This window comes from Zootoca vivipara, chromosome 7 (genome assembly GCF_963506605.1).
Source record: "Zootoca vivipara chromosome 7, rZooViv1.1, whole genome shotgun sequence".
NCBI classification, from domain to species: Eukaryota; Metazoa; Chordata; class Lepidosauria; order Squamata; family Lacertidae; genus Zootoca; species Zootoca vivipara.
The window spans coordinates 32,654,672-32,673,269 of NC_083282.1; the positions used below are offsets into that span (position 1 = coordinate 32,654,672).

Genomic DNA, 18,598 nt, shown 5'->3' on the forward strand with positions numbered 1-18,598 from the left:
AGAAGGCACAGATGATGTTTGTGAAGGAAGAGTTTACTATGCAAGTACAGAGTTCTGATACAGAGTTCAGAACAGAGGCTGAAAGAGAAAGACTGGACAAGCAAAAGAAAGCAAATGAATCCTAGACTGTAGCCATGCTGGGCTACAAAAGATCCTTCATTACAAAGCAGTGATGACAAAGTAGTCATTCCAGACAAGACAAGGTGTAAAGTGCTTTGCCCCAGTAACATCTGTAAACTATCACAGCTCAAGATAACTGCAGGTATTTCTTACACAATTCGTTGTTCCTTCAAATACCCTCCTAGATAATTCAGCACACTTCAATGCAACCAAATTCATCTTCACAAAACCTGGTGTTCCTCAAATATTTGACAGGAGACCATGTCTCCTACAGGTGAGTAAAGAATATAAGCAATACAGTGGGAAATAACTTTTACTGCAATCTTGAGACCCCCACATTTCAGTGGACCAGCTGAGAGAGAGACAATTAACTCAATGTTCCACAAAACAGCTGTATCAAGCTGTGATCAAACAACTTGGTTTTACTGGAACACACGGCTGAGAGCCATGGACTGTTTTTCTGAACAGTTGGTGAAGGGTAGGATGCTATCCTTCTTCACACAGTGTACTATACCACAGTGAGCCCATTGCATCCTAAAGCAATTAGAGAAACAACAAAAGCACAACTGGGATTGCACTTCTAAGCTCCTGTAGCATCATGAAGTGCTGTTTACCGGGAAATGGGCCATGGTTGGCTGCCAACTATGTTGAGTAGCCACACGTCAAGAATCATGATCATACCAGGTGAAGGCACTTACAGAGGCAAGATGCAAGATGCCGCAGAGGTACATTAAAGTTTGGTCGTGCACAATCAAGAAGTTATACACAGCCAGGGCTGCCATATGTCCGGGTTTTCCTGGACACATAAAAATGTGTCAAAACAACAATGAACAGAAGGGCAGTGCTGCCACCAACCACTGAGGAACAGCCGCCACAGCTTCTGAATGCATCTGAAACTAAATACAAAAGAACAGAACCACCCCAAGACCCTTTGCTGCCTGAAGCAAAGAACAAAAAGGCATCTCCCTCTCTCCATTCAACATTCAGAAGTTGACTGAACTGACAACGGGATCTTACTTCAATAATACTAATGGGACCACATGGTCCTCCGCAACTGAGGGCACACACAAGTCTATCGTCCAGCAGAGAGCCGCTATGGTGGCCAAATGGTAGTGAGAGCCCTGCACAAGAAGCATATTTCAACATTATAGAGAGCTGGGTGAAAGAAAGCTTTATGCAGTAGACTGAGTCCTACATTGGGGGGGGGGGGGAGATTTAGTACTGTATATACCAACACCTTAGGTCCAGGAAAGAACATAGTTGCTCAGGCTGTGGGGAAAGTGGCTGAGAGAAGGAAAATTGTAGCAAGAGCCATTTTTGCTCTAATAAATAATGAAGTTCTAAAATTCTGTTTCACAGCCATCCTTGAACATGTACCTTCTATACAATATGAAATAGCCCTCTCTGCCTATTGACTTAAAGGAATCTGCTTCATTTTCCAAGATTCCATAATAGGCAAGAGGGGAAATAAAGCATGTGCATTCCCTTTTTAAAAAATGTAGTGTGTGAACCAGCCCTCATCTATATCATAAAATTCTGCTTGCTATAGAGGAATTTTAGTGGTGTAAAAGTGTGATTTCCTTTTCAGCTATGCTTTGCTGAATGTTGTTATTTTGAAATCTATTGGTAAAATAGTTTATAGCTGATTGCAAGAAGAAAAAGTGAGGAAAGCTCAAAAAGATTCTAAATAATCTGTTTTCTTTCTTTCTTTCTTTTCCAGCTCCAAGTACAACCCAGCTTGGGATCACTGGGGGTGCTGAAGTTCTATTATCCTGCTGGTTCCTTGTGTTGACACTGTCCTCTTACACCAGCTTAATGTACCTGAAGAACATCGTTCTACAATAAATGTAAAGAACCATGAATGGCTTTTAAGGATTCTTTGAAAGTGCTGATGACTGGATCCAATCTGGTAGAGTTTGTTAAAAAAACGGCGTGGGATATAATCAGCAGTGCTTATGTGGGGATGATCGCCTTCTGTAGAATTGCTCATTATGTAAATACTTTAATTCTACTCTCTTTTTTATTAGCTGCATTACCTTGTGAAGAAGTACACATTGTCCTTTTTCTTCTTTTTTTTTAAAAAAAAGACGTGAGAGCTCTGAAATTACTTTTAGAGGATATTAATTGTGAGTTCATGTTTGTAATCTATAACTTTTCAAAAAAAACATTCAGTCATGGTCTGCAGATTTACAGACTGTAGTTTACATAAAAAGAACCCAAATATTGCAGTTTAAAAAAATGTGATCTTTAAGGCTGCAATACAAACATCCATTTCCCTCTTTAAATAAGAGTTTATCTTCATTTACACAGATTTTTTTTTACAAAAAAGCTAAATATTGCCTTTGATTCATTTCTTCAAAATTAGATCACATACCTAGATTTTCTTCTAGCATGATACTCAGATTTCAAGAATGAGCCTTGTGATATGACTGCACTGTGCAGTTATGCTTTGATTTTGATTTTCCTGTCAGTTCAGCATGGGTGTGCCTTCATAAGATACTGCTTTTCGCTTCCTCACCAACAAATGGGAGGGGAATTTCTCAATTTTATTTTTTGTAGATGCTTAGCTCAAGGGTACCGAATCTTTTCTTAAGGACAAAAGGTGCTATTGGCTGTAAAATGAACCACCATTGGGGTAAAGGAACTACTCCAAACATTGAGCACAGCAGAAAAAGTAATAGCTGGTACATTTTCAAAGCATATTCCAAACCTGTACAAAGCAGAAGATATCTCTCAGAGACTCTTTTGTGAATGTAACATTTCCTTTGTTCATTCAAAGTCAGAATTTTTATAAGGCTGCAGAGAAAATGACCATCCCTTTATTTTATTGTATTTTTATAATTAGTGATAAGTTCTACATATCAGTATTGTTCTTCCTATTGAATTTATACTGTACAGTATCCGGTTGGTTGGCTTATAGAACATAGTGCTTAGGTCTGGAAAATCTATAGAAGGGTTAGAATTTTGATCATACACACATGCTCTAAAACACACATGTTCATGCACACAAATAACAACAATAATTTGAATGCTACATAAGACAGATGATAACATATCAGTGCCATTTTTTAAAAAAGACCACCGATTTGCAAAAATATACCAGTGTTTTCTCCCTTCACAAACATTTGGCTGAAGAATTTCCCCAAATGCCTGTTGTGGCTCTATTCCACATGTCAGCCACATCTCTACATGTTGTAAATGTTATGTTAAACTTCTTTCATGCTGCACAATCTGCAAAAGCATATGGATATAACTTTTAAAATGTCCTATATCCTCCTCATTCATAGTTTATCTTACATGCAACATTAGAAATCAGAATGAATGTACACACACACACACACACACACACACACACACACACACTGCACATTTATTTGCCAAAATGCCATTAACGTTGTTCTCTTGTTAGCATAACCATTGCATTTTTCTCTTCTGAAAGGACTTCTAATGCCCTGGTTCCTACAAGTCCTGATTCCATGAAAGCTGACATTGAAAATAATCCCCACATAAAACTTTAGTGAAATAAACATAGTTAATAAAGGTTCATCTTTGAAAACCGAAGAAAAATAAGCAATTTGATAGCTGATACTCTGTATCCACTGCATATTGCACTTCCAATTAACAAAGGGATAAGAAAAATGACACCTGAAAAAGCAGGGAATCTGTACAAATTTTGCTCTAGTGTGAAATAAGTGCAAAGACTTTCGTTTGAATTCACAAGAAAAAATAGTGAGAAATTGCTCCTTGCTACTTAATAGAAGATTCATTTGTTTTCATCAGTTCAGGATGTGAGTTAACAGTTTGCCTCTTTAATTGAAGTTGCTAAGATCTATACTACAAAGTGCAATAACTAACTGATGATGTTACATAAACTGTTGTATCTCAGAATGAGTTTGTGTAGGCATCAAAGCTTAAAAGGGGAATTTACCGACGACCCAGCTAACCACAGTGGTTTTAATTCAAGTAAACTGACTGTTGAATAAAGCACCGTGGTATATTAAATAATTACATCACCTATTTTAACCCTATGAAACATGGAGGAAGGAGAACGTTATTGACTACATAGTAACAGTTCGCTTTTAATATCGCCATCATAAAACGTTCAACCAGGCCTGTTCTCAAAGCTCTGACATTATTGTTGCTAGCTGGAGATTCGACACAATTATTTTACACATAAACCACTTCTAAGACCTACATTATGAATTTATTTAGCTCCTTTATTAGCTCCTGTTCTTCATGAATAGAATGTCGACGCATTAGAAATAGTACAGCTCTTTAGAATTAGTAATAAAGTGCTATATTAAGAGTGTTAGGTGACAGAACCATAATATATCATGCAGTTTGTATTGAAGGAGAAAATACTTTCGTCTCATATCATGCGCTGTGGACCTACTGGTGTTGCGCTATGGCACTTTTAAATGGAAATGTTTGACTGGACTGGTGCAATATCCCAACATTTGGGGTGACTAGACATTCAAATTTGTTAGGATGGCAGGAAGCATTGGTAAATTGCAAGGGCTGTTTTTCAGCATCTTTGTAACAAAGCAATGAGAGCTTGTTCAGCTGTCTCCTGTGGTATCCTACAAAGATGCAGAGAACAAGAAGTGCGAGTTGGGTGCACACCCTGTTCCTCCAAGTTGGACTGACTGAAGCCACCCTCTGTATTCCCTCTTGTATTGCAGCTTTAAAGTTCTAGAATCCATTCAACAGGTTGAAAGAGCAAGGGTGGCAGAAGCTATTATCTCTGCCAGTGCTCTCTTAGGGAATAAGAAACAAGTCAAAGGTATGTCAGAAACCAAGCATATCCACCATTGTTTCCCACAGGCACAACCATAGCTGTTTTAATATCATTTTTGCTCATCCAAACTCTATAGTCAAGTTAACTGCCTTCACGATCCTCCCCCAGCACATGGAGTCTGATGATTCCTGCAGCAAAACAGGGTGACATTTTATTTTTTATTGTTGAACATGATAATACCTAATGAAAGGGATTAGTAATGTTTTTCGTTTGTGTGGGAGCAGTTGGAACGCATTATTAGCCCAGTGTTCAAACCAGCCTCTGAATTTTCATTTGCAGTTGCTGGGTGTGATTACTTTATAAATGCAAAATACCGTAGTTGTAGAAGAAAACTTTGTGCAAACCTCTCCCTGCTTCTTCAGGAGGGAGGAGATCGTAAGAACAAAGCAGGGGCTGAATCTTTAAAAGTACATACTGTGATACTGGGACCAGCTCAGTAAGTGCTTTCAAGATTAGTCCCATAGAGGCTCCTTTTGAAACCATGGTCAGCCAAGGGCCTAATTCTGTCAAGACAGACACATGCATACAGTTTGCACTGAACAGTCCCAATAATATTATTTAAAAAATAGCATGTGCCTGTGTGTTTATAGGATTACTCCCTAATGAAAGTTCCATACTTCTTTGGTAAATCTTTTCTTCTATATGTTCATTGTACAATTTGGGATTTATTGGGACTTGATGTGGATTGTGTTGATTGTCGCAAATTACAATAACATTTTACAGAGTTTATTAGTCCTTAAACTGTGGGGTATGTTTGCTTTCTTCTATTTCTTACATGATAATCTGTGATCATCTAGTTGATATCATCGCTGTTCATATTTTTAATCAACCACAATTATATTTCTCCCAGTCATGAAAAAAATATGAAAAATAAATGGATTAGCTCCAAGTGATACAAATGAGGACTTATTATGCATAAATTGTCCAAAGTGTTGAATAGTTATGATTGTGACAATCTGTTTGGCAAATCGGGACGCTTAACCACGATTGTGCTGTTGCCAGGTGCAAAATATAAGGTGCAAAATAATTGCGAAATAAGGTGCAATTACTGTGGTGCAGGTAGTGATGCTAACTGAAGTAAGGGTTGTCTCAATATACATAACTTGATGGGTGGTTTAAAAGAGATTAGCTGGGAAGATAACTATTCAAAATTCAGTTGAAGTAGATAGGATTTTCTTTTCTTCACTCTTGTTTAAAATTACATTCTGTTTCAGATCCAGAAGTGTTAATAACCACAACTAAACCTGGGGTGATTTTTTTATTTTATTTTTTGCACCTTTTCAGAATCAATGCTCAACATTATGCTGACCAAAATACCCATCTACCCCACACAACTGTGTGCACTTAAGAATGTGTATACCAAAATATGTATTTAAATGGATAAATAATATGCCTTAACGCCTCAGTATGCACTTACTTTTAGGGACTGGATCACCCTCTTCCAGTCTGAGGAAAATAGTCCATATTCCATAACTTGCCGTGAAAGAGTTTTGTTTTTGAAAAGTCATTTTATCCCAAAAAGGTCATTCAACACTTTCACCAATTAGACTGTGTCAGAAATTCAAAGCCATGGTGAAACTCTAACCAGAGATTGTAGGTGGGCACAGTAATATTTTCTAAGGGAACTATTAATGTTGCAATCTAGATCCTTTTAAATCTGTTGGCATTTTGCCACCAGTGACAGGTTACCATAACCTGGGGGTTATGGTAACCTTCATGAAACTTTCACACTGTTGATTCTTGCTAGTAGATAATCATATGGTATAGACCCGGCCTGCACAAAATGTGACTCATCAAGGTGAATGTAGCCCACCAACCATGTATTATGGCAACTTACCAGGAGCTTCCAACAAGTTTACCTGTTGAGAACTATGAAAATGGGGCTACCTGGTAGACCATGATACATAGGTGATGATGGGCTGTGTTTGGCTTGTTGTTCCAACCTGGTGCACGCCATAGTGGGATATATCCTGTAGTTATAATTAAAGTACTGTGAGTATAGAACTAATGAAAATCTATTTCCATTTTATTTATAAAGAGTTCATTGATGATTTACTCTGTGCACAAATTAAATGCAGTTTGCTCTCTTCTTCCTAAGCGAGATTTCCATCTTTGGTCCTTCTAGCTTTTCCAAGGATCACAGTCTTCTTCTGGCCTGCCCAATAGAGAGTGCCTCTGCTTCAAAGCAAATGAGTCCCTCTTTGCAATATGGCTGAGGAAACTGTAGCTGGATCAATGAGCCAGTCAAAGGATTAGCGAAAGAAATGGAAGTTTGAGGGAGGTAGTAAAGGGTAATAGCTGTTCAAGGCAGATGCATGCTTGTGAAATTGTGTGTGCCATATTACTGAAACATCTGTAGAACGTGGTAAATAGTTTTTGAAAAGTAGCATGTGCTTTCTAGATCATTGTGATGGTTTAGAAAAGCAAAGCAGGAAACTAGATTTTATCTCAGGCATCTTACATGCAAGGTTTTGCCTGCTTAGTACACCTCTTGACTGTGAGTGTGACAGATTCATTGTCATGCTAGCTGACTTGCATTCTGTAGCCTAATCACAGAACACACTAGCTGAAAGTTACTAAGGTAACTAACAGCACAAGCCTATCTGTGTCTACTCAGATGGAAGCCCTGTTGAGTTCAATCGGACTTACTTCCATGTAGGGATGGAAGGGTCTGTCCATTTCAGTTCTCTTAGATTCTCATTTTTCCCATCTTAAATCCAGTTCTCCACATTTCTGCAGCAATTTGTTTGTTTTTTCAAATCCTCATGAAAATTTTTCACAATAAGCACATTTCTGTCTGCAGTTTTGACTAATGTACACATTTTTACAAACAACCTATCATAATACAGTGTATTAGATTTTTGTATGTTATTTCAGAAATGTATTATTTTGTATACACATTTCCTCCTAATAGATGCAGGTGTTTGTTTGTTTGTTTTTTGTTAATTCTGTTTAGAGAACTGGATCCCAAAACTTGTAAAAGAACAAGTTTTGAATATTGCCTGTGTTTTGGTTCTCATAGTTTTTGGAAAGCGCAAATATTCTAAATTTAAATGTGAATTGAATCTAATTCCTCCTCCATCCATACTCCCAGGTAAGTATGTGTTAAGATTACAGCCTAAAATATAAAAACTACTCCATTTCACTCATTAAGGTCAACCAACTAGTTCCTTCCAGGTTCTGTGAAAGATATTTTGCTTTCTGGAGAATGTTTGCATCTGCAAACATTTCAGTCTTCTTTCTTTCTCGTTTTCCTCTCCTAAGGAAAGCCACTCTTTTCACTGACTAAATGTCACCCTAACCCAGGTCTTTGTGAAGATCTCCCAGGAAGTAAGTCCTCCTAGGAAGGGTCTTTCCCTTCCACAACCCCCCATTTTTTATGTTAAGGCAAAGTGCTGTAACTGACATTTGATGCCATTTCACTTTGGCCAGGATCAGAAAATCCACTCTGCTCATGATATACATCAGTGGTGGGCAAGGTTTACCTCGGCTGGGCCAGTTCACTCCTGCAGAGATCGCTCTGTGGACCGGATCACATCTGCACAGACGTGATTTCCTATGTCTGCGTTTACGCAGACGCAATTTCCGGCACCATGGAAGTGAGTCCCCGTTCCGCGCTGGTTTAGCGCAGCATTGGGGAACTCCCCGAGTGGATGGCTCAGTTCAGGGGCAGCTCGTGGGCTTTTAAAATGACCACCGTGGGCCGCTTGTGGCCCATGGGCCGCAGGTTGCCGACCCTGATATACATTAAAGGGTGATGTTGATGTGTGTTTCTCAAAGGAATGCTCCCCCTTATCCAGCATGACAACAGACTTTGAAACAGGGAGACACTGCAGAAGCCATTTGTGATACAGCATTAGGATCAATCATTCAAAGATTTTTTTTCTCCCCAGAAGGGGAAAGCTACAGGGTTTATCTTTGCATTCTGAAACTGTTAACAGACAGGGCAGTAAGGGAGAATACAAGGATGTGCTGCCTTGCAGCTATACGGAAGACCTCCCAGAACTGTTAGGCTAAGAAAACACAATAGCCACGAATTTAATATTTTGATTACTTCATCTTGCCAGCACAAATACCAGTTCTGGGTGTAAAGGGCGTAAAATGCAGCACATTTTGGAAAGCTATAAATACTTGAACTGCCTTGCATGCCTCATTGAGATCATGAGGCATAATACAATTTTTTAAAAAAACAAACCTGGATTTTGTTTTACTTTCTTCCCTGCCTCACTGACCAGCAGTATCTCTCCAAGATTTCAGTTACAGGCTGTTTCCAGCCCTACCTAGAGATGCCAAGGATTGAACCTGGAATGTTCTGCATGTAAAACGCAAGGTCTATCACTGAAATACAGCCCTCTCCTGTGCTTGTCCATATACAATTTTGTTTACACTGAGGGAAAAATACCGTACTTCATTTTCAGTTTGATTGCTTTTAAGTCTTATTCATTATTACACATGAATAAAAGCATTAAGTGCACTTTAACTGGGTTTGTTCCTGTTGACAATTTAATCCCTTTCCTCCTCCTCTCTTAAATATTTGAAGGAAAGCGGGAAATTTATGCCGCCTCCTGGACAGACCTAAAAATAGTCCAGTTGAGACAATGTTAACAAGCAGAGCAGGAAAAAAATATATACTGTATTGAGGAGATTCTGAACAAGAACTGTTCTTCTGAAAACTAATTTCTGTTTGGGTGTGTGGGGTTTTCCTTCCAGCCATTCATTTTTTTGGCGCTAAGCACTGAATCATTTCATTTCATTTCCCCTAACCCTTCGGTCTTAACTTCCCGTGTAACTACTGTATCTGGGGTCTCAGCTAGACTGGTAAGGAAAAGGCAGATTTGTATGTGTTATAACATTGTGCCACCAGAGGGCGATGTGGAGCCCGTTTTTTCTCTACCCGTTTTCCCTGTTTAAATTTACAACGCTTTAAACTGAAACGCTTTTTTGATGTGTCTAGATCCAGCCCAGGTTTCTTCCTCTCTGCAAAAATATCTATCAGCCCTTGGCTTTCGAAAGCCGGAGAATAACTCCAAGTGAACACAGCTTGCAATAAATGAGGTTTTAAAATACATTGCAAATGTCAGATTTGTCATCCGTAGCAGGGGCATTAACGGAAGCTACATTCTTTTAACCTATGGTTTTTGGGATGACTTTCTCTGCTTTATTATACCTGCTTCACACCTCACTGTAGCACAAGGTGGCAGATCAGAGTATAAGATCGACCTGATAAAGACTCTCCTTGTCTGCCAATATACTAATTTGATGAACAGAAATAGCAGTACAACGCTGCAATCATACCCCTCTTTGTCTGCTGTTCTGCAATGATTTTTCCCAATCAACAAATGGTATACCTTTGGAAATCCCTCTACATTTCCTTCAGCCACAGAAAGTAGCACTGGGTCTGACACACTAGAAACTGGCTCTGTATATGAATGTTCGCTAATTTCTTCCCATAATAACTATAGGCACAATTTCACTAAAAGCTAAGTACCAGTACTTTTTAAAGTTCATTTATTTCAATGGTAGAATTAAGCACAAACTTAAATCTCACTTATTGAAAACAATGGGCTTGTTAAAAGGGCTTAACTTTGACTGTGCAAGAGGACGACTTTGTATAATACATGCCAAAAGATATTTAACAAGAACCAGAATAATCTTTATTCTAACCATGCACAATAATAACATATTTCGCTCTCCAAGCTACTGCATTTATAACAGAGCTCCCTCTGACCTTTTGAAAAAAGCCTTAGAAGAAGCCCTAGAGATCTGTAATACCACATACTTTGATTTCCTCTATTTGTTTCCCATCTTGAGGGAAAATTGGACAATTTTTGCATGCATGTACACACACACACACTTATTATTATTATTATATTATTATTATTATTATTATTATTATTATGTTTTTAACCAAAGCTTAATTTAGCCTGGAATTTCCAAGTCTTCTAGATGTACTTAACATTTGTCGCTTTCTTCAGATGTTACTTACTGTAGTGAACCATCATCTGCTTAAAACCAAAGGTGTGAGGGGAAGACATTTCAGGAACCCACCATGAAAAGCTGACTTCACTGACTGGCCTGTTCTTCTTACACTTCATGCTAATGAGACAGTTCCAATTTCAAGTTGGGAAGAACCACAGGAGGTAACATGCTTCATTAGGCTGTAAAATGTAAGTAGGACTGGGTGTTTTCCCCTTCCTAATTTAATCAGAAATTGCTAAAAACCATTGGGTTGTTCCTCCAGTGGAACTCCGATTTTGCATTTTTCTTCGTTAATTTTGACCTTCTGACATGTACTTTTTCACACACAAAAAGAGTTAGCTTTAGGAGCAGGGGGAATCTGTAAGAACCTTTGCTTCCTCACAGCAAATTAGAATTAACATGTGATGCTGCTAATGTTACATATGGTTCATTTTTGTGTGACTCCTGATCATTGGCTAAAATTTGGGAAAGGTACAGTTACCCTAATCACAGTAGCATGAGTCCACTGTATCTGTGCCAAAGTGGTGTAACATTCTAGACACAGGCCATGATTCAGAAATGCTTTTCTGGACATATTAGACATTTTAATTGTAACATGCACACTGCTGAAAAAAAACAAACTGTATTTTAAACTTCCCCACATCTAAAGTGTGATGTGCAGTGTGATGTGCTGCACGTCAACAAAACCTATTCAAACCAGAATTATGGGTAGGGCAATGCCTCAGTGGTAGATCACATGATCCAGATAGCAAAGATACCTGGTTCAGTCCCTGGCATCTCCAGGTCAAACAATCATGTAAGGTGGTGTAAAAGCTTTCCACCTGAGACCTTGGGGAGCTGTTGCCTGTCAAAGTAGACCTTACTGGGCTAGGTAAATGAAGAGCGGTCTGGTTTAAGGCACCCTCCTATGGATTCCTCACTATAAAGGCTGCTTCCCTTTTTACATTTGCCCCCATGGGCATATACTGCAGAGAGCCATAGCCAATCAGAAGCTCCCTGTGATATTTGCACCTGTGATCAAAGAACAGCAACACCGAGATATTTTAGCTTGCATAGTAGGGGTATGTGCTAAATTGGAAGAATATAAAGTAGTCCAACTGCCATAATGACTACATAAGGGTGCCAAAATGTTATTATAGCATTAACAACAACAAAAACCATATAATATCTAAGACATATCTGTTCATTTGGCGTTTTTGGTCCTCATACACAACAGAAAATGCAAGCAGCATTATGCACACTTTGTGTCCCAACACACTGCCTAACAACCACTTGAGCAATGACCTGCGGAAAATGTGGTCAATAGCTCTCGGAGAGATATTCCTTTAGAAACCCAGTGCCTCTGATTTTAAGCTGCTTTAGCCAGTGTCTGTCAAAAAAAGTCTCTCATTCCTCTCGGTGATCTGGAAAATAAGCTTGCAAGTCAACCATGTAGAGTTTAGAATTTAAACACACACACATACATACACACACACACACACACACACACACACACACACACAAACCGCCACCACTAAACATAGCTGACAGAGTCATCTGAAGATTTCTTCAGCGATATTTGCATAAGCAGCATCTTTTGACAGAGTTAATCAAGCAGACACATGTCTGAACCACAGGAAACTGTGGTGCAGGGGTTTTTTTTCCAACAAACGTAACTGCACTAGAGGAATACTCATGAGAAGGTGCCTTAATAGCGAGCTCATTGTTCCCTCTAACTCATTACTTGTCTATATTGACTAGCTGCAGCACTCCAGTGTTTCCAGAAGGAATCTTTTTGAACCCTACCTAGAGATACAAAAGATCAAACCTGAGACCTTCTGCAGCCATGATCTATCAGCGAGCGAGAAAATATATGTGGATGCAGGTTTCCATGTGTATATCCTTAGCTGGATGCGGAATAGTATAAGATCTCCTAATTTAAGAAGAACCCTGAAGGATTAGGCCAAGGCCAGTCTAGTGCAGCATTCTGTTCCCACAATGACCACCCAGATGCTCATAGGAAGCCCTAAGCAGAACATGAGCTCAGTAGCACATCTCAGCCTTACATTGGTGCATGTGGTTCCTGGATCATGTCCATGTAGCCTCAGTTTAGGCAATTGGCAACCATGGTCCCTATATATTTTAGGAGCACAGAGTAGGAAGGGTGGATTCAGTCCCCACAATTCATCTCTCCTCTGGAAACAATTATTGGTGCTATTGATTACATGACTGGAACTGTGTGTGCACACACTTTGACGAAGGACAATGCTTTTATATATTATTTGAAGAGTAGGCATTTTTAATTGGGAGCATCATATTCTTATTTTTTTTCCTCTTAAAGCAATCCCCTTAAAGCAATCACCAGGAGACCGTTCAAACAGACCATTGACCTCAATGCAACAAACTTCGAAGTTAAGCACACACTTTACTGCGTTCTTAGTTTAAGCCAGAACATTGAAGTGTTGTCGCTTCAATTCATCCCCATGCCACAGCCACCATTTCCTTACTATCCCTGCAACTATTATTTGCTCCTAAGTTTTTTTAAAAAAAAACTTTTAAAAAACAGCTAGATGTTTACAGCACTAGAATAGCAAGTGTATGTGCATCTTGCTACCTTTTCAAGTTACCTTTGCTACGACACACATTTCAGGAAAAGAAAGGAAAAAGCAAACAGACACTTCAATAAAAGGATGATAAGATTTGATTTTCACTCAGAAGAGTTTGAAGGGCCTGTGTTGTTTGTGACTCTACAAAACTGTCCCCCTCAAGCTGAATGTGTGAACATTGACTTTGCTCCAAGGAAGAGTTGTGGGACTAAAATACTATCTTTTATCTGAGTATATATTTATATTACGTGGATGTAGGGTATATGCTTGAAAAGGAAGTTGATTTTATTAGAGGTGATCTGCTACATGCTTTTCAGGGAGACAGGCCTAGAGCTTTTATACGTTTTACAGTAGAAATCCTTTTATGTTTGCTGTGTTTATATTTCTTACCTGATTAACTGGGCTGGTGGTGTAGAGTCCCATCATGGCATTCATATGTACAGTGGTACCTCTACTTACAGATTTAATGCGTTCCGAACACACATTTGTAAGTCGAAAAAATTTGTAAGTCGAAGCAACCCCATCTAAAAATTCGTTAAGTAGAAAAAAATCCTATCTAAACCGCATCCAAGATCGCGGACAGAGCTCCATTCGTAAGTAGAAACATTCGTAAGTAGAGTTATTTGTAAGTAGAGGTACCACTGTATAGCTGCATGTTACAGATATCACCCCCTGGGTCATTTTGGATAAAAGAAACTTGAATAACCCTATGAATCCCTACTCAGAAGTAGGAATGGAAGAATCTTCAGTTTCTCTTCTCTCAATTCCTCCTTTCCCCAAATTCAGTTCTCGGCATTTCTGCAGCAATTTACAACTGAGGTGTGTGTGGGGAGTCATTAGAATTGATCAGCATTTTGCTTTGAATTTCTCTGCATAAACACATTTTTGAACACAGTTTTGACTAATGAACACACTTTTACAAGCAATTGTTTTAAAACAGTGCATTTGTGTATGTTATTTCCATTAATATTTTCTTTGTCAACATTGTTTGGGGGAACTACGTCACAAACCATGGAGAAGTGTGAATTTTAAAGGAAGGCTGTGTTTTGGTTCTCATACTGTTTCAAAAAGTATGGATGTGATACATTTTGCTGTTATATGTGAACTGAATTGAATTTCTCCCCATCCCTACTCGGAAGTAAGCCCCATTCCACATTCAGTGGGACCTCTCTTCCAGGTAAATATGTAGATAATTGACTCCCGAGTTTTTAACTTCAGTGCCTTGATCCTTGTCTAACATGCAACTGCATCTTCAGACATGTTAATCTTTAGGGTGGCATCAGTGCCTTTGTCACATCAGCAGACATTTCTCCATTCCCCACCTTCATCTCAGATCTATTTGAAAGCAACCAACCAACATACCTTATGCTAGGGAAAGGGGTAATATGGTCTTGTTGCAGATGTTCAGGTGTGTGTGTGTGTGTGTGTGTGTGTGTACGTACACAGAAGTAAACCAGGAAAGCAGCTGCATTAATTCATGCCAGTACATGTAGATCATGGGGAGTTGCTTTATATACAAACTCAGGACATGGTTTGATCCTGCCCAGGATTATCTACACTGATTGACTGGCTCACCAAGATTTCAGGCAGAAGTATTTGCCCTTCTTGGACACAGTCTATAGCAGTGGTGGCGAACCTATGGCACGTGTGCCACAATGGGCACTCAGAGCCCTCTCTGTGGGCATGTGCACCATCAGTAAATCCGCGCCATTGCTAGGGGTTGGCAAAGCGGGCAGCCATCCCAGGAAACTCTCACTAGAGTTCCTCGGCTCCCCATGCCACTGTGAACCGGAAACGAGTTATTTTTTGCTTGTGCGAGCCAGAGATTGTCTGCAGTGATTGGGCAGGAGATTATTGCCCGTTGTCGATCGGCTTCCTCTGGTTTAGTTTGGTGGCTGCCTCTCAGCATTCTCCCCAAAAAAGCTCAACAAATCTGGACATCCCCCCAATGCTAAACAACTCATGGCAACCCCCCCCCCAAAAAGCTCCACAACTCTTGGCATTCCCCCCCCAATGAAAGTTCAACAAAAGTGTGCAACCCCCTCCCCCCAAAAAAACTCAACAATTCAGGGTACTTTGTGTTGGCACTTTGTGAGAATTAAGTGGGTTTTGGGTTGCAGTTTAGGCACTCGGTTTCTAAAAAGGTTTGTAGCTCAATCCCTATAGACCACTGGTCTATAGGGATTGAACCATGAACCTCTCACATGCACTTGGTGTGTGCTTTCCCACTAACCAACTGACCCACACATCAACACACCACTGAGAGTGCTTCATTTTGGAAACATTCTTGAAGCTTTTTGATGATCTTGTTCTTTGGCCCATTTGCCACAAAATTCAAATTTGTACCTGCAACAATGAATAATAGCAAGTCTCCTTTAAAAAAGCACAAAATGGACATTCTCAAAATTCTAACAACAGCCTAAAGGCAACTCTGATTCCCAAAGAAACCTCCACATACAGGAGGATATAGATTGCCCGTCAGCACTAGATTATCATTTTCATTCTAGACTTGACACAGTTTTCGCGGCAAATGTCTGTTTCACATCAACCCAGGCAGCACAGGTGCCTTTTAAAATGAAATTGGACTAACACCATCAAGAGGGCAACACTGATGAACACTTCTGCTTTCAATGTACTGCACTCTCTTGTGAACAAAATAACGCTTCTTATGCCATGAAATCAGTTTAAGCAAAGGGTGTTGACGTTATAACTGAAAACCAAGTTAAATACTCTAGAAAGGTTAATGGGAACAGTGAACAGAACTTTACCCAGAGGCAATGCAATGAAAGTATGTTAAAATATATACCTGGTTATTATCAGTTTCCAAAAGACATCTTTTTTGTACTTTAGCTGTTGAGGAATAAATGCTGGTGTTTATTACAGTCAGAAAATCCAGCGTGATTGAGTACTCTTTTTTCAAGATACAGATTATTAACTGGATTAATGTACCACTCACACAAATGGCAATGTGACTGGCTTAATCATCATCATCATCATCCAGTTGCAAGGGCCCTAACCTGATCAAGACTCTGGTGTGGGAGGCAGGTAGTTTTAACCCTTTGACTCCACTCTCCTACAACAGTCCCTGTCTGTACAGAGGACCCCACAAGTGCAATTTCCATCGAGGAGAAAACTTCCATTTGACTGCAATAGGAACTCAAAATGTACAACTCAAAATTGCAGGCACAGCCCCCCCCCCAATTCTAGATCAGGACTGCAGGGGACAAAAGGTTAACCCCTCTCTACCCCTCCCCACTGCCACCGTTGCCAGGGTCCCAGTCCAGATCAGAGCTCCCACACTTGCAATTGATTTCTAGTCAGGTTTGGCCCTGAGCCTGTGAATGGGTGCCTCCTGCTCTTTGCAGTCTTGCAGCTTTGCCTCTTGTGCATCTGTTGCTCCAATAGTACACATTTAGATTATTTTCTCAATATGACCTGCAATGAGCCAAGTGTATGTGTTTTCTATTCAGCAACTGATGACTCATTTCAAACAGCACTACATGTATTAGTGGGAGGAAACCCCTTCTAAAATCCACAACATGGAACCGCTTCTTTTTTCCTCCTTCCTTCCTTCCTTCCTTCCTTCCTTGTTCCTGAAACCCATAAATGCTTTCACCGAAGTAGCCGCATGCAGGATTGCCAGATTATATGAACCACTCCTTCTCCTAGTCCTTGAACTGCTATTATTTCTCAGAGCATAAGGAGGCAACATCTCGCTATCTGATCAAGGACTAGTATTGTTGGGAATACAAAACAACCAACACATGATTCATACCATCTAAGCCAGGGGTCCCCAGACTTACTGGCGTTTGGGCCGGTTCCCACAGCGCCAATCATGCGGCGGGCCGGAGGACGGGGGAGCGCGCGCATGTGCGGGCCAGCGGGCGGGGGAGTGCGCACCCGTGCGCATGCGCACGGGCGCTTACTGGCGCGGCGGCGTGCTTCCAGGGTGGGAAAAGCGCCGAAAATCCGTTGTGCGCGTGCGTATGGGCCTCCCCCGACCCGGAAGTGCACCAGAAATGACCTCTTCCGGGTCGGGAGAGGCCCATACGCATGCGCACAAAGGATTTTCGGCGCTTTTTTCCTGACCCGGAAGAGCGCTGCCGCGCTGCGCGCCGTAAGAGCGGGCGGCGGGGGTCGTCGCGGGCCGGATTGGCAGGCCAATTGGGTCGCATCCGGCCCCCGGGCCATAGTCTGGGGACCCCTGATCTAAGCCTTGTTGCCTGGAAAAACTGAGAACCTACCATGGGAGCTCCCTTTGGGTTTTCTGTACCAGTGCTCTCTTCCACACCTTCATTCCGTATGTGCCGCACAAACTCGATTAGACAGTTCTAATTCCTTTCACTGCATGCTGTGGTCCTAGCTGTGGCCCATACTACATCAAAAAGCCATCAGGGAAGGGCAAGGTGGGCTTCCCTAGGCAAGCAGTTGCAAAACATGGATGCTATATTGGCAAAGATATTACGTACTTTGCAGGGGCAAGATGCACAAAGCAAAAGGCAGCTCTGAGTAAAGATGCTAAAAAATAATGCACAAATGGCAGTATGCGCCAATGATGCATTCTGAAAAGACACCTTTTATCCCCCAAAAGATCCCAAAATATATTAATTCCTTTTTATTGAAACGTCATCACATATAAATGCTTGTGCTTCCGGGAAAACATGAAATTCTACACACAGTCATTAAAATCCATACACGTATGAACTGAATTGGCAGTGACACCTGGCAAAGATTTTTTAATTGTATCTGAATGGTGATAGTTTCATGATGACTCAGTTTCAGTTAGCATCTGAAAAATAGCAACTTAAACTTAAAAATCACCAATATTTGTAACACTGAGTGTTGCAAAATGCCGTTTCTTTCTGCAAGCATTCTCTCCATTATTCCTGTTACCTTTTCTCTTAATCTAACAGTATACAGGGGACATGAGATTTTCTTTTTCAAAAACGAAAACAAATGTCTATAAACCTGTATGTGTGTGTGTCCCCCCCTCCATTGGCTTGTGATTGGAAGCAACAATAGCTCTTTTGTTTCCTTATCTAGCTTGAGGAATGGGGAAGGAGCCACTGTGAAAAGTATAAATGGCCCAGACCATTTCTCACAGAATACCTGCTGA

At 40.3% G+C, this 18,598-nt stretch overlaps 1 protein-coding gene and 1 long non-coding RNA gene across 2 annotated transcripts in view; one reads left to right on the top strand and one right to left on the bottom strand.

Moving 5' to 3' along the window:
• Nucleotides 1-17,327, top strand: part of NEGR1 (neuronal growth regulator 1) — a 452,107-nt gene extending 434,780 nt beyond the window's left edge. Inside the window, exon 7 of the mRNA XM_035123509.2 lies at nt 1,841-17,327. Within this exon, the coding sequence (XP_034979400.1) occupies nt 1,841-1,965 (125 nt within the window). The 3' untranslated portion in view covers nt 1,966-17,327. The remainder of the gene's footprint in view (nt 1-1,840) is intronic.
• The window catches only part of LOC132592434 (uncharacterized), an 83,424-nt gene that overhangs the window by 9,509 nt on the left and 55,317 nt on the right, over nt 1-18,598 (bottom strand). The gene's annotated exons all lie outside the window — the stretch shown is intronic.